Source organism: Eriocheir sinensis, chromosome 2 (assembly GCF_024679095.1).
Source record: "Eriocheir sinensis breed Jianghai 21 chromosome 2, ASM2467909v1, whole genome shotgun sequence".
NCBI classification, from domain to species: Eukaryota; Metazoa; Arthropoda; class Malacostraca; order Decapoda; family Varunidae; genus Eriocheir; species Eriocheir sinensis.
This window is the reverse complement of record NC_066510.1, coordinates 1,187,377-1,204,918: the sequence shown is the minus strand read 5'-3', so window position 1 is coordinate 1,204,918 and position 17,542 is coordinate 1,187,377. Positions and strand designations below refer to the sequence as shown.

The 17,542-nt window shown below is 43.9% G+C and overlaps 1 protein-coding gene across 1 annotated transcript in view; it reads left to right on the top strand.

Annotated features, from left to right (window-relative positions):
• LOC126998392 (uncharacterized) overlaps positions 1 to 17,542 on the top strand; it is a 162,937-nt gene that overhangs the window by 63,924 nt on the left and 81,471 nt on the right. Inside the window, exons 3-4 of the mRNA XM_050860019.1 lie at positions 8,752 to 8,821; positions 14,861 to 14,947. Of these exons, the coding sequence (XP_050715976.1) occupies positions 8,762 to 8,821; positions 14,861 to 14,947 (147 nt within the window). The 5' untranslated portion in view covers positions 8,752 to 8,761. The remainder of the gene's footprint in view (positions 1 to 8,751; positions 8,822 to 14,860; positions 14,948 to 17,542) is intronic.

Here is a 17,542-nt window from a genome sequence, read left to right as displayed (position 1 = left end):
CCATATAGCACAAAGGTGCTGTTCACAGTGTGGCTGGTATACTTCTGGAATAATATCCTAATATCATCCACCAGAGTAAGTTGGGTGTTATTTTAGAGTGATGACTGCACTGTTAAGTGCCTCTGCAGTGCACTGGTTAGCATCCCTAAATATGAACCTGTAGGCCTGGGTTTGAATCCTGGCCTGGGCAGTCAGCGTCCAGCACACCCAGCTGTTCATCTTTCCTTTAAGGCTGATCGATAAATGTGTATACTTGGGAAAGATAGACTTTGGTAACCTGGGTGTAGCACTGGCCCTGTGTCCAAGGGTAATGAGTTTCCTCACCATAGGCTGATAAGAGCCAACAGGATGGAAATGAGCACCACTGACATGCACATCTACAGCACATGCTCTCAATTTTGCCTTTATTTGTGCGGATAGGTCAGTTATTCCATAACTACATACATTTACACACCTCTCCAGAGCCATTGTTTTCATGCATAAGCAGAAACAAAGATCCTTTTCTCCCTCCCTGATATATCACAATACATCAACTGTGGGTTTGCACTTGACTTAACCCGATAGCAGCGACGGGCCAAATTTGTGGCTTCACCGTGTAGCAGCGACGGGCCATATTTGTGCCATGATATAAACCCCCCAAAATAGATGATGCATAAACTGAACACAAATGCATTGATATGTATTATGGAATGGTTTGTGTGAGTTATGAGTTTTTCTCATTTTTCTCGCTTAGAAGGACCATTAAGAAACATGCTATCTGGTTAAATATTTTGAAAAAATATCTCGCAAACGAGTGATTCGTGACAGCAAAGCAATACAGTAGCGTGTTGTTTGTGCACACAGTATTTCTTATAGCACCAAGGTGTCCTTAGCTGTGAGACAGGCAAACTAATTAACTACGAGGGAGCATACGTCTGGGGGTGTATTGCTTCACTCACTCGCCTCCACCTCCAACAGCCCCCCTGGGCAAGCTACCACCCATCCACCTTATCCATCCCAAGTCCATCCTGGCAGGATCAATCAATTTTGCCAAGCCATGAGTTACCTGGGTGTCCCCTTGGTTTCCTCCACTCAGGGTTGTCTTGTATAGGAACAGCCCTGTGACCAAGATCGATGTTCTTGAGGTGTGCCACGTGCCCACATAGCCGAAGTTGGCATTCATGGACTAAGCTGGTAACAGGCCTCAATTCAGAAAGCATGAGGTGGACAGTTATGAGCAAGATAAGCTAAAGTAGTGCAGAACAGATCGAAGCTCTAGGTACCAACAAGTAAGCAGCAGTAGATTTAGTTTGAGGGGAGGTACGAGAAAAGGAAAGCCAGTGTTGGGGTATCAGTTGAGGCGTGGAAAGATGAAAGAAAATGGGTGGGCTAGTAGGGTATTTGAATGGGCCGGTCAGGGGAACAAGTGGAACAAATCTAGCACACCTGTCTCCCCTTATTTGCAGGGGCTAGGAGACACAGACCACAGCGAATAGTGAATTCCAGTGACCCCACCAAAAACACACTGAGAGCAGTTTTACAGGAAGTTTACTTAAAAGAGCATCTGTGTCCTGAAAGCAGCATAAAGTATCATAATTAGCAGTATTCATCAGCTATATCGTCAAACCTTAACATCCATGAATTTAATTATCCACTGGGTAGCCTGTGGATACTATCATGTTAAGGATTTGGGTGTGCGTATGTATTCTTGAGTACTATTGTGGTCAGCCATAGTGCTCCTGGCTCATTGCACACCCCACCGCCACTCTGTGCATGATCATACTTGGAGTAACCATGATAGTAACTAGCGGGGAGGCATGTCACTTTACTTACTCTCCGCCTCCACTCCCAACAGACCCCTGAGAAAACTCCCAAGCAGCTGCCCTGTCCATCCCAAGTTCATCCTGGCTGGGTCAGTCAACTTGCCCCATCCATGAGCTATGTGGGCATCCCCTTGGTTTCCACTCATGGTTGTCATGTACAGAAATAACCCTACGAGCAGGATGGACATCCAGGAGGTGGGCCACATGCCCATGTACCCAGAGTTGGCATTCACAGACTTAGGGCCGCTTTCACAGTCATTTTGTTTGTTTTGATTGTTACCAAAGGCGGCGATTGCCGTTATAGTATTTCCACGTAAAACTGGCCAGTGGGGTAGTGGCGGCTGCAGGGTTAGCCTAGCGCCGCACCTTACCACACACTCTCAACACCTCTCGCTTCCTCTGCAGCTGCCACTACCCCATCGGCCAGTTTTACACCAGTTCTTCTCCCCTATGCAGATGCTTTCCATTTATAGGGGCCTTGTCCGCCCTCATATGGAGTATGCATCTCACGTGTGGGAGGGCTCCACTCACACAGCTCTCTTGGACAGAGGGGAGTCTAAGAGCTGTACCAAGAGTCATGAAGGTTTAGCGACGAAGATCGAAGGGAAGGACAGTGCGTACCTATAGTCACTAGCATTTTTGGAACGAAGGTCTGAGGGAGAGACGAAGGGAAGGCAATGTCTACCCCGTGTCTTCCCTCAGACCTTCGAGGAAAAATACGTTTGTTTTCCAAATTTGGCGTGGCAAATAGTTACGGTTCAGTTAAAATACCTGAGAAAATATTTTCCCTAATTGGAAAGTCGTACATTATAGATGCAGCGAATATGTTTGTGTTATTTACAACAACAGCATGCGCCTTCAAAGCACAGAGGTACCAGCCAGGCGGGAACCTTCGTGGCTCACATTCTCCAACGATCTATGGTTTTTCAAATTCTTTCTCATTTCAGTTAAGACATCTGGCTCTGCAAGTGCAAACAAAGGGTATCTTAATAATTTACTGCATGCAAATAGCGATTAATAATGGAAAAACACATGAAATTATAAATAATAACTGTTGAATGCGATGCTAGGCTATTTAGAATATTAGGCTACCCGTGTTATTTATACATGCAAGATCAAAATTCCTTATGTATAGACACTTGCAGAGTCGTATGTCACTTTATATCTCTTATTGAGATGAAATATGAGTATCTGAAAGGCTAATGATCGTTCGAGTATGATCAAACTATACTGTTTGATATAGAAGTTGTTTCTTCGTGTCCTTGTATGGTATATTATCGATGCAAATCTTCTGTTTGCGGTTCATATATGATGGTTTGAGGATTTTTTGTATACACAAACATTCAAATGTATCACTGAAAATAAAGATGATCCTCACGCAATCACAAACTCACAATGCGCAGGTGCCACATCTACGTTCACGAGTGGACAGACGGAACGAAACGGACAATATTATGGCTGTAATAGCACCATTGAGGTATTATACCTCCCTGAATAGCACTGTGTGATTGTATGTGTGTGCGTGCGTTAGATCTGGTAGGTGAAAAGTAGGCTGCAGTGTGTGTATGTGCATTTACCTTCCCGAGTGACTTGTAGTAAGGATTGAAGGCATGGTCTGAGGCCATGCCTTCATTGTTGAAGGGAAGATACACAGCTCGACCTTCACGGCTCTTGGTACGGGCCTAAGCCTCTTCGTCTCATCAGCTCTCCTCCTCTTACTGATAGTCTTCTACCTCTTAAATTCCGCCGCCATGTTGCCTCTCTTTTTATCTTCTTTCGATATTTTCACGCTGACTGCTCTTCTGAACTTGCTAACTGCATGCCTCCCCCCATCCCGTGGCCCCGCTGCACACGACTTTCTACTCATGCTCATCCCTATACTGTCCAAACCCCTTATGCAAGAGTTAACCAGCACCTCCATTCTTTCATCCCTTTTACTGGTAAACTCTGGAACAGTCTTCCTTCGTCTGTATTTGCTCCTGCCTATGACTTGACCTCTTTCAAGAAGAGTGTATCAAGACACCTCTCCACCCGAAATTGACAGAGGTGTGCAAGTGCGGTACTTAGTGTGGTAGTACCACATCACAAAAAAGTACTGCACTTCCACAAACTTTCTGAAAATACCGCACTACCGCGGACCGCACTAAAAAATCCTGCGGTACTTTTTGTGGTACTTAGAAAACCATCGAAGACATTTGCAGCGCGGCATGCTCAAAGGAATTTTTTTTTTCTTTTTTTTCTTCTTTTTTTATGGTGAATCGGACTCAATCAGGCAATCGGTATCAGTCATCAGAATCAGTGATTCATTCAATCCGACTTTTCAGTTATTGTTCAAAATTAAATACTAAATGAATAACTCAGAGTAAAGCTGTTAGTCACTCAACCCAAGGTGGCGCGCCATGACTGCCTCTGATGATGACTGTACATGGCAGTGTACAACAGTACAAGCAAGCGCTAACATGATCGCCGCTCAATCTCATGTCCCCTACAAATTATTCTTTGATGCATAACATAGACCATAGTACATACTATATCATCATCATCATCATTTCATCAACTCCTGTTCCTAGGAGCTCCCACCAGGGGATGGCCACGGCAGAAGAGCTTGCAACTTTCTTTATCCAGACGCTCCCTCCTTGCCTGCTCAAAGTTTCTCAAAGATCTTTCCCCCCTCTCTCTAAAGTACTCTTGCACCCTATCCCTCCATTTCACTGGAGGTCGTCCTCTAGCATTCCCTCCCTCTATCTCACTCACATGCACCCTTCTGGTCATCTTACTCTCCTCCATTTGCTCCATGTGGCCAAACCACTTTAAAGTCTGTCGCTTCACTTCTTCCACCACTCCACACTTCTTCCCTTCACCCTTGTGACACATTCCAAAATGCTTGTACACACTTTCATTACTCATTCCATCCATTTTACTCACACCACAAGCACTCTTCAAATAACTCATTTCCACTGCCTGCACTCTAGACCTCTGACTTTCATTCCAGGCCCATGTTTCACTTGCATATGTGAGGGTTGGTACTATTATTGTATTTCTCAAATCCCTCTTTACCTCCATGCTCACACCTCTGCCATTCATGATTCGTCCCAAAGACCCTACCACCCTTCTTCCTTGCAATGCCCTTTCTCTTATCTCTCCCTCCATACCACCATGCTTACACATAACTGATCCAAGGTACTTAAACTCATTGACCTCCTCCATTCCTTCACCATTCAAAATTATTTTGCATTCTTTTTCACATTCAATTCCCACTCTATATGGGCATACAAAATCTACAGCCTCACTTCTACTTCACTCACAAACCATCACTTTACTTTTGTTGACATTTACTTTGAGCTTTCTCCTATTACAGACACTATCAAAAACACTGACCAAATTTTGTAAGTCACTTTCATTGTCTGCAATGAGCACCGTGTCATCAGCAAACAGTATCGAATTCAGTACCCACTTCCTTCCCTCATCGAACAGTCTTACTCCAACTTCTCCAACTTTGCCCTTCATTTCTCTAATAACACCATCCATATAAATATTGAATAACCATGGTGACATGACACACCCTTGTCTGAAGCCCACATTTATCTCAAAATGTTCACTTGTTTCTCCAGTAATTTTGACACATGCAGATGCATCCTCATAGAAAGACTTTATTGCACTAAGCAGTTTTCCTCCCACACCATAAATCTTTAAAACATCCCACAATGCATCCAATCGACTCTGTCATAAGCTTTTTCCAAATCCATGAAGGCAGCGTATAGTTTATTTCCTTTTGCTATTATTTTTTCTACTACCATCCTGAAGGAAAATATCTGATCCACACATCCCCTTTCCTTCCTGAAGCCTCCTTGCTCTTCACTGATGTTCTCTTCTGTAAGTCTTTGCACCCTCTCTATTATGACTTTTCCATATACCTTTCCGGGTGTACTCATGAGACTTATACCTCTATAGCTCCCACATTCCCCTCTCCTGCCCTTCCCCTTGTAAACTGGGACAATGATGGCTTTCGTTCAGTCTGCTGGCATCCCCCCCCTCCCATGCTACTTCACATACCTTGACCATACATTTAACAACTACATCTCCTCCACACTTTAACATTTCTGCTGTGATTCCATTTATTCCTGCTTCTTTTCCATTTTTTAATCTTTTTATTGCCTGATTTACTTCTTCATATGTTATACTTCTTTCTTTATATGCTCCTCCTCTACCTCTACTCAAAACTGCTGCTGTTACAGCTGCTGGACGTCCATCCTCAAAATTCATTAAGTTTTTGAAATATTCTCTCCATCTCTCTTTCACAGCTTCCCCGTCTTTCAACATCTTTCCATTCTCATCCATAACTTCATTCATTTTACTTGAGGAGATGTTTTCTGCATTTCTTTTGTTTTTTACTTCTTTCCAATATGATTTCCTGTTCCCTTTATATTTTTCACTTAGTCTTTTTCCAAAGTCTTCATCAACTCTCCTCCTACTTTCTTTTATTGCTTGTTTTAATTTCATTTTGCATTCTCTATATTTCTTTTTCCGTTCCCTTTTACTTGTTCAGACACATTTCTTTCTTGAGTTTTCTTAAAAAGTTCCCTTTTCTCTTTTACTATCCTCCTTATCTCTTCTGTCCACCATGAATTTCCTTTTCTTTTTCCATCTCTCACCACTTTCATGCCTAACATCTAACATTCTCTAGAAAGGCGAAGGGTGCGTGGAGACATGATCGAGGTTTATAAATGGATGAAGGGCTTTAATAAGGGAGACATTCATAAGGTTTTGTTGGTAAGAGAACCGGGTAGGACACGAAGTAATGGGTTTAAACTGGATAAATTCTGATTCAACAGGGACATAGGAAAAAATTGGTTTACTAACAGGGTGGTGGATGAGTGGAATAGGCTTTGCAGTCATGTGGTGAGTGCCAATACAATTGTCACATTCAAAGATAGACTAGATAAATTCATGGACAGCGATATTAGGTGGGGTTAGATACACAGGAGCTTAGGGTCAAAGGAGCTGCCTAGTACAGGCCTACCGGCCTCTTGTAGACTCCTGCATTCTTATGTTCTTAACACTTTTTTGTTGTAGTTACCATTACTTCTTTAAATGTTCCAAAAACTTTTTCAGTATTTGTATTATCTTTTACACTTTCCCATTTTTCACTTGAGGCCTCTGCCATTTCACGGTTATGCTCATCTTTTATTTTTTTTTCCTGTAACTTTTCTATCCTCAGTATTTCCTTTTTTACTTCACCTTTCTCTTCAAACACCCAGTTTTCTTTCAGCTTTAACTTTGCCAGCACTGCAAGATGGTCAGATCCATCGAACATTCCTCTTACTACCTTCGCATCACAAATTTATTTTCTAAGCCTTCCATCTACTGCCACATAATCAATCAATCCTTTTTGCTCATTATCTTCTCCCCTCCTCCATGTGTATCGGTGGATATTCTTGTGCTAGAAGGTGTTCGCTAGGAACATTCCCCTCTCAGCACAGACATCCACCAGGCACTTTCCCTTTTCATTCTTCCCAGGTATCCCCCATTTTCCCACCACATCCATCACACATTCATCACCCACTTTAGCATTCATATCTCCCATCATAATAAGTTTCCTTTCTTTCTCAAAACTCTTCAAACATGCATTCACTTCCTCCCAAAAAGCTTCCCTTTCTCTCTGTCCTTTTTTACTTTTCACATTTACTGGTGCATAAATACACACCCATGCATACTTTACTAAGCCTACTTTTCCTTTCACCCACACAATTCTTGATCCTTTCCAACCATAATCAGTCATACATACTATATCTGTTTCTTAACTTCATTGTAACTTCTTTATTTTCTCTCTCTCTCTCTCTCTCTCTCTCTCTCTCTCTCTCTCTCTCTCTCTCTCTCTCTCTCTCTCTCTCTCTCTCTCTCTTCAATGTAGCCAAGATCAATATTGTTTGATTATAATAATATTAATAATAATAATTTATTATTATTATTATTATAATTAGATGTTGAAATTTCCACATGGCTTCTTCGCTGAGGCCTGAGACCGTGAGACGCCAGGGCTTACAGCTTTCCCACGGTCGAGGTCTCGCTATTACCAGTTGCAGTTGATGTGTTTTGTGTTAACATGTTGGACAGTTTGAATAATGTTTCACTGTTCCCGTCATGACTTTCCTATATTAGTAATCTTTCGTTTTCGCTCAAACGCTGGAGAATTCCTCCCCTTCCTCCCCTCCTCCCCTTCCCCTTCACTCCCCCATATCCCTGGCTAGTGCTACTGCAGCTCGCAAGACCCTTCCTTCCTTCCTTCCTTCCCCCGACTTCTTCCTCTCTCACGTGATGTGGATCTCCTCCTCCCTCTTCCCTGTCCCATCCCTCCCGTCTCGGAAAGTTGCATTCCCTTCCCTCCCCCTCCTCCCCTTCCCATCCTCTACTCCCTGGCCTGTCCCCCCCTTCCTCCTCCCTTACCTCCCTCTCTCCCTCCCCCAGTCCTCCTTTTTTTTATTTTTTTTTTTATTACAAGTTATTAGTTAGTCAATGGATAGCCAGGATAGGCACAAGTATTTTTTTATATTGTCTAGTGACTACCTCTACCGCACACCACTCACCGCACTGGGAAAGAGTAAAAATGGGACCACACTACCGCAACCGCACTACTCTGGAAAAAGTACCGCACTTCCGCAACTGCACTACTGATTTTTCAGTACCGCGCCCACCTCTGGAAATTGACCTCTCTTTTGGCTACTCTTTACCTTTATCTTTATTGGGAGCAGCAAGCAGCAGGCTTTTCTTGTACTCTTTTTGTTGCCCTTGAGCCTTGACCTTTGATGTTAAAAAATAAAAATAAAAAGATATTTTTGTAACTTGATAATTTGCTATATCTTCATTCATTGCTTCTATTTTATATGCTGTTACTCTATTCTCAATGTTCTGAGTCTAGAAACTTTTACCAACCAGACATGTTATTTTTCAGATCGGAGAGAATGAGCCGGAGAATTATCTCCAGAATCAATGAAGATAGTAAATTCTCATTGCTGTGTAAGGTAAGCAAAAAAATCATCACTTTTTGATTAGACACTGTACACACTCATATAAAAGTTAATTTCATGTAAAGACCTCTTCTATTTACAAACATCCGTTTTAGATCACTGATCTGGCTGGAGAACCTGTGTTCTATTTACCACTGAGATCTGGATTCTTGTGATCTGGGGGATCCAGATCCTGATCTGCCTGATCCAGAGGCCGAGGTGGGTTGCAGCTGACGACACCCGCAACTGCTCTCACGCTGTCACACTCAGCATTTCCTTCGACTTTATTTCGAGTATACACTCAACCCTTGATTTAACAGACCCTGATTTAACGGATTTTGGATTTAACGACCCACAAAATCTCAACGGACAAACACCCAGCAATGAATATTCTGTCTGTTGCTGGGTAGATTTGTCCGGTGTGACACTGGCTTTAGAAACGTGAAAACCCTAAACAGAAGGCCATCGGGCCATGTCGTGAGGCCACATAATGTGTGTCCGCCTTTATGGGGAAAATTGAAAACCGTTGACATTTTGCGGTTGGCCACCCATCCGGGCGGCCAAGTGCACGTGTGCAGGCAGCCCTGGCCGTGCGTCAGGCCCGGCCCCGAACAGCTGACGGATGGCTGATGACGGTGATGTGTGGCTGTGTTTATTATGGGATTGGGCTTCTCAATTTGCCAATTCCCATCCTCCACATGTTGCACGGGACCCCTTTCCTTTCTTCCATCTCTTCTTTTTGAAAGAAAAAAAGAGATGGAAGAAAAGAAAGAAGTCCAGCACAACATGTGGAAAACAAGAATTAGCAAATTGAGGAGCCCGGGCCCACAATAAACAGCCACACACATACAGGCCCCAACGAAAGCACTGCCTGCGCGGCGCCGATGCGGGGGCCATGCCACCGACACCCATCATTACCACCACCATCATCAGCCGCCCGTCAGCTGGCGGCTGGGGCCGCTCGCACACATGCGCCTGGCCGCCCGGATCATAAAAAAAAATGTTCCGAGCTGGAAGGGAGGCTGGGTAGATTTGTCCGGTGTGACACCGGCTTTAGAAACGTCAAAACCATATTTTCAAGCAACGGACCACCCTTTCCCCCTTTTAATCCCTTAAATCGAGGACTGAGTGTACAACCCAAGAGTGCCTCTCATAATGAGTGAGGAGCATACAATAGGATAAGATGACGTTGCAGAAATGGTTTTGTAGGCAGTAAAGATGTAAAATAGAAGTATTACACAGCGGAATTGTGGGAGATAGACAGGCCACGCCGATGTGAGCAAGTGCTCATTATCGTGTATCTCTGGGCACTGCCAGGACCTCACACACCACACGCCCCAGCCACCTTGCTCAAGGGGGGACAGTAACCACTCCTAGTCAACGGAAAGAATCCAGCCTGAGCAGGGCTCGAACTGCCGCCTGTTTGGCCATGAAGCCTTGCAACGCGGAGCTCTAACCGATTGAGCTACCGGAGCGGTGTGTGTGTGTGTGTGTGTGCGTGCGCACGCTTTGTTTTGATCTGTCGCTCTGCGTTCTATTTACCCAGAGCGAATCCAGATCAGATTCATATCCGGGCCAGCGATCTAGAGCTGATCAGTGTTCTAAATAGAAGACGTCTTAAATGTTGACTGCCTCTCCCTCCAGGGGTGTGATATTCTTGACTGAGGAATTACCCTATACACCTAGATAAGTTGTGTATGTAAAAGTTGACCTTCTTAACCCTCTCGCACACCGTAAGTTTCCAATAAGTTTCTGTTCCACTAACCATGCATTTCTCAGGCCCGACCTGATACTCTACATTCCCGGACGTATTTTACCCTCACAGATATATCGTAACCCAATAATTTTGGTATCAATGGCTTCATAAAGACTTGTACAAGAACATGCAGAAATAAAAATAGAGGAAAATATATATATAAACAATACAAACTTGTTTCAATTCTCCGTAGAGAGTATTGTAGACGATAAATCCTTAGTACCAACTCTTCCCCACTCGCTAGCTCAAAATTTTGTGGGCCAACATTTTTAGCCGAATATATGTTTCGAAGCAGAATTTAGTGAGGATTCTTTTGGTGTCCTAAAAATCCTCATACGCCTATTACAGTAAACCCTCCGGTATCCGGGTTAATAAAGCCACGGGGGCACCCGGATATGGGAAAAACCCAGATATAGTGTATGTTAAGTCTACAGACCCAAAAACCCAACTTTCGCCCACCGCATTTAATAAAAATGATAAATAAATATATTTCTATACATTTACACACTACACACACACACACACACACACATATATATATATATATATATATATATATATATATATATATATATATATATATATATATATATATATATATATATATATATATATATATATATATATATATATATATATATATATATATATATATATATATATATATATATATATATATATATATATATATATATATATATATATACACACACACACACAGTACCCTCTCGAGTTTCATGCTTGCTTCATTCCGAAGGTATAGTGCTAAACTCAAGGATCGCGAAACTCGAGGTATTGAAATACATGAAAAAGCGCTTATTGGTTCCGGCCCGTGGAAAAAAAATGTTTTTTTTTTTTTCGACTTGACTCCTTTGTTAGCACAATTTTTTTCGACTACTCTTGTTATCTCAAAATACGTACCTTGGTAATAGGCAGAAAATGGGAAGTGAGAACAGGTCGTTCTGAAGCCACAGTTGAAGGCGGCTGCCTTACAATTGGCTGGCAGTTCTGAGAACATGCTTATTTTGAATATTGACTGTGATTTATAAGCAATATCAGCAATATCAGCTTCCTCGAGGTTGGGCGTTCTGTATCGTCTCCGCCAGTTCTTCTCCCCCGCGCAGCTGCTATCCATATACAGGGGCCTTGTCCACCCTCGTATGGAGTATGCATCTCACGTGTGGGGGGGCTCCACTCACACAGCTCTTCTGGACAGAGTGGAGTCTAAGGCTCTTCGTCTCATCAGCTCTCCTCCTCCTACTGATAGTCTTCTACCTCTTAAATTCCGTCGCGATGTTGCCTCTCTTTCTATCTTCTATCGATATTTCCACACTGACTGCTCTTCTGAACTTGCTAACTGCATGCCTCCCCCCCTCCCGCAACCCCACTACACACGACTTTCTACTCATGCTCATCCCTATACTGTCCAAACCCCTTATGCAAGAGTTAACCAGCATCTTCACTCTTTCATCCCTCACGCTGGTAAACTCAGGAACAATCTTCCTTCATCTGTATTTCCTCCTGCCTATGACTTGAACTCTTTCAAGAGAAGGGTATCAGGACACCTCTCCTCCTGAATTTGACCTCTCTTTCGACCACCTCTTATGATTCTTTTTTAGGAGCAGCGAGTAGCGGGCTTTTTTATTTATTATTGTTTCCTTTTTTTGTGCCCTTGAGCTGCCTCCTTTGTTGTAAAAAAAAAAAAAAATAATAATAAAATAAAATTCCTTTTATTTGCACCAGATGTTGTTTTAACCCGGTAGCAGCGAGGATCATGTTTCTTAACCCTTTCTTTGCTAAGTGCTTGCAACGAGACTATCCCCTCAGGCGTGCTCGGGCACCCCATCGAGGGAAGGGGATCTCTTTAAGCCGCTGTATCTCAAAAACTATTCATCACAGCTACAAAACAAAAACACCATTGGAAAGAGGAGGCCAAGATCTATAAGATTCGGTTATGTAAGCCTCCTGCAAATGTACAGGCACGTTCATGGGGGGGGGGTTGCTGCAAGTGTGACTGGTGCTTGCAGCGAGCTTTTAGCACCACCAGCAAGTGACGCTAGTGCTCGCTCTTTTAACTGCTGTATCTCAAAAACTATTCATCACAGTTAAAAAACAAAAACACCATTGGAAAGAGGAGGCCAAGATCTATAAGATTCGGTAATGTAAGCCTCTCCTGCGAATATACAGGCACGTTCAGGGGGTGTTGCCTGTGAAGATGTACATTTATACGTGCGCAATGGTCTGCTGTAAAGCAGCTACTGAGTAGATCTCTTGATGATGGGGTGCTGGCATTGCCAACTGCAAAATTTACAACTATTTGGTCAAAATATCAGTCATGTGATAGGTGAAGCTATGCAAAAATGCCGCTATATTGGACAAGAACGTCCACCAGTTGGTCGTCCGTAGATTTTCCGCGCTAGGCTGATATGATTTTCCACCAAATTTACTGGAAAACCCACTGAATTGGCAATGCTGTGGGGTGAGAAATAGTGTTGGAACACTCTCATACATGGCAAATTTGAGTGTGACTGGAGCTCGCAGCGAGCGTTTATCACCTTCGGCAAGGTACGCTAGTGGTCGCTGCGAGTGTTTAGCAACGAAAGGGTTAATGGTCCCTCCAAGCGAGAAAAAATAGAAAAAATCACCCCTCACACAAACCATTTCATAATATATATCAAAGCATTTGTGATCAGATTATGTGTCATCTATTTTGGGGGGTTTATATTATGGCACAAATTTGGCCGTCGCTGCTACACGGTAAAGCCACAAATTTGGCCCGTTGCTGCTACCGGGTTAAGATGGGGTTGGATGGGCGATGACTGTTCTCCACATCTCCCGATCTTGTGCCATATCTTCCTCTATCCCCAATATATTCATATCCTCCATCACACACCCACTCCACTTTTTCCTAGGCCTTCCCACTGGCTGCCATCCCCCTAACTCACACCTCCCCCACCTCCCTCAGCACCCCCTCCCCCACTCTCTTCACATGTCCAAACCATCTTAGTCTTCTCTTCCTCAACTCAATGGAAAGGTCCTCAACCCCACACATCTCGGCTACTTCATTGCTAGACTTCCTGTCCTGCTAAATCACTCCTGCCATGTATCTCAGCATCCTGCGATCACAGCTGCGTAAAACGTCCATCAGTCTGCTCGTCAGTGCCCTTGTTTCTGCTCCGTACGAGAGAGCAGATCTCACACAGGCTTTGTTTACACTTCCTCTGCTCGTCAATCTTAAGCTGCAGGTCACTAATAGACTGGCCATTTCCCGCCACCTTCTCCATGCAGCTGCCACTCTTGCTCTCACTGCTCTCTCCACTCCCGCTTCACAGTCCAGCACATCTCCCAAATAGCAGAATTGTTGTACCTCCTCCAACACACCTCCATCCACCACCAACCCGCCATTTTCACCACCGCCACCGTCATCACCACCCTCATCTTCCTCCACACACCTCAGACACACAAAGTCCCGCACCCTTCGCAAATTTCTAAGCCCTGAGCATTGCCAATGGACCGCCAATGGACCGCTTGTTACACTCTGTACACTATATAGAGTTTGCTCCCACTACCCTCCCACAACATCCACAGGGCCACCTTCCCGTCTGAATCCTTTCTCTTGCTTTATTTCCAGTCACCATCAACTTCCCATGTTTATTTTCAATCCCCTCGGCTTCATCTCCTTCCATCTGTTGAACATGTGATTCACTTCTACCTTAGATGCCGCTGTCAACACCAGGTCATCGGCATGAAGCAACTCCCATGGACCATCCCCTTTAGCCAATTTAGTAGCCTCCTCCATTATTGTGATGAAGAGCAGTGGACTTAGAGCCTTTGATGTTCCTGCCATTGTTTTTGCCCTTGACCTTGATTCTACATACAAAGACATAACATCAGCCACGAGCCTTTCTGGTACTTTTTGCCTTCTCAGTGCCCACTTAATCGCTCTCCCAGGTACTTGATCAAATGTGTTCGCCAGGTCCACGAAGACTTGGTACAGTTTCGTCTTCTCACTGAATTTTTCTTGTGTTTGCCTCATAACAAAAATTGCGTCTGTTGTTGACCTTCCTGGACTAAAACCAAACTGCCGACCGTCTACCCTTATCAGTGTCCTCAGCCTCTCCTCCAACACTTTTTCAAACAATTTCATTCCATGCTCCAATAATCTAACCCCTATATTTTCCACACTCGAAAGCATCCCCCTTCCCTTTGGTTGCTGGATCAATGGATTTTTACTGTATTCCTGCTTCAGATACTTTTCATGTGACACCAGCACTGAAGCTTTATGAAAACTGTTTCAGGTGGACAAGGTACGTGTGAGCAGCTGCAGGAGGTTCCTTGTCCTCCGAGTAAAGGACAACACCCGGAGTGCTGCATACTTCAGAAAGGTAAGGCTCCCTCCCCTCCCCTGCTGGCCTGTACACACTGCATGAGGCGGCACATGGGTTGGGTTGCCAGAGCCTGTTTTTTTGCCTGTACACACTTGGGGTGGCTGCATGAGGCAGCACACGTGTTGTGTTGCCAGAGCCTGTTTTTGGACCCATTTTCTGTGCCCAGGGCAGCCTGCAGCATGGTGCGTTACAGTTCCTTTGTTATAATTCTTACCTAAGAAAAATTCAGTACTATAGTTTCATACCGCACCTATGTATTGCCTGTATTTTTATTTATTTATTTAATTTTATTTTTATTTTTTAGGTTCTGCCTGTAGGTAGGCGTTCTTCAGGGGTCTCTTCAACGGCCCCAGCCCGTTTTTGGCACAGGAGAATTTTATTTATAGCGGCTGCCTTGGTATTTGACTCTTGCTTGGCCCATGCTGCCCCCTGTTGCTCCTCTTGACCAAAGTTGCTGTAGTTAGGGTTGACTGAAGGTCTGGGCAGCATGTGGGTAATCTTCATCACTCAGTGATGGCTTGAAAAATCAGCAGGTTTTGGTGGGTCTCAAACCTAGGTCCACAGGCTCACCATGCTCGCAGGCTGACCACTTGGCCACTGCCTCCCCTACTGTACTAGTGTGACAAAATGTCATACCTTGATATCATACCTGACAGTGTACTTCAAGAATTGTAAACCCAGCTGCTAACTGCCAGATGCCAGGCTTAGAAGAGTCTTGGGAGGGCTGAGGCAGGGCCACACCTTCCTGGACCTTTGAGCCCAGTGACCAAGCCTCTCAAGTCAGGGTTCAGGTCGAGACAGGGCGGGTTAATTACTGTTGCTGCACTAATGACCACTTCTGGGGCAGTTTTAATACCACTACTAGCAGTCTTCTAGAGAAAATGTTTGAAGCTCTGCTCCTGCTCTTAGTGTCACTGCTAGGAGGTGGATTCCTCTTTCAAGTAAAAGGAGGAATAGACGGGCGAGTGGCATCACCTTTGCCATGTAGCAGCTTGGTTGCTTATGGTTACAGCCTCAAAGGAAGGCTACATGACAAAGATTTTAGGTTTAAAAGATTTAATGGTGTTATCAACCTATTTACAAGGATAGTAGCTTTAATGTTTATTATGATGTGAATTATTCCTGCTTGTTGAGAGGTTACCCACACAAACAAAGCCCACAGCTCTGTAGCGCACCATATTTACATTCCTGGACGATGGACACATCAGCCCTTGTTTCGCTGCCACGCTGGTTTCCTTCAAGAGGAAAACAAATTATTCTAACAAAGAGGCAATGTTGGTCACCTGGGTGGAACACAGAAGCCCCACAGCATCACCTTTACAACTATGAAAAAGGTCGGGGAGGAAGTGTTTGGGTTATGATTTACTTTATGCAATGTTCCCTACCTCACTTCCTCCTCAACGAACTGCTCTTGTTGTCATAATATTATCTCTTCTTCTAACCATCAGTCCTCTCATAAAGTGATTGAAATGAATGTAGAAATTAAAACAAGCATGAATATAGCCATGACGTGGAAATGAAAAGTGGAAAGTTACCTTAACCTGGTAGCAGTGGGGATCATGTTTCTTAACCTCTTCAGTACCATGACGCAGTATATGAGTCATTTCATCTCTCGAACCATATCCTAGAGACGCTGTGCTATGTGTGCGGTGGTTTCATTGGATTCCTAATGTAGTCTAAAAAACAGGATATGGCATGGAGGTTATGTTTTGTCTGCTTGTATTGAAGGGGTTAATGGTCCCTCTAAGCGAGAAAAATGAGAAAAAATCACCCCTCACACAAACCATTTCATAATATATATCAAAGCATATGTGACCATATTATGCATCATCTTTTTTGGGGGGGTTTATATCATGGCATAAATTTGGCCCGTCGCTGCTACACGGTAAAGCCACAAATTTGGCCCGTCGCTGCTACCGGGCTAAGTAAATCTTAACCAGTGAGTGCCATCATCAAGAAACCCTACCACAGAGTTAACAGCAGAGAGACTTCCTCTACTTACCCCTGAGATTATAGGAAAACCTCTATGCTGTAGTGGGAGCCAGACTTCCTCTACTTGACTAACAGTGCAGAAGTTGTCTTAGTCTGTGGTAGTTCATGTCCTGCATCAGCATGTGATGGGTAGACTGGTAAACATAGACTTCCTCTACTTACCTGTGAGAAAAGCAAAAATATCGTCCAGTCCGTGATGGAAACTATGGTTGATTGTTACTGGCACAGAACTTTTACCATTATATTTTTCTGGGAAGGCAGTGGCTGAGTGGTTAACGTGCCGGTTGACATTGGTTCGAATCCGCCGCTACCACCTGGGCTTTTTCAGTCACCGCCGAGTGGCCTAAGACTACCCACATGCTGTCCTGAAGTCCACCCATTAACCCGGACTCCAGGGGAACTGTCCAAGGGAAATCAAGAATGAGCTCCAGTGAGCAGCATGAGCCAAAAATAGATGACGCCTCTATAAACACTTGTTTGAGCTGGCCACCAGGCACTACCAAGACGTCCTACCAGCACAATACGTAGGCTAGGACTTAAAAAAAAAAGTTGCAGTGCCTGTAATGACAAAATTGTTCTGTTTTCTGTGAGTGGAGAAGA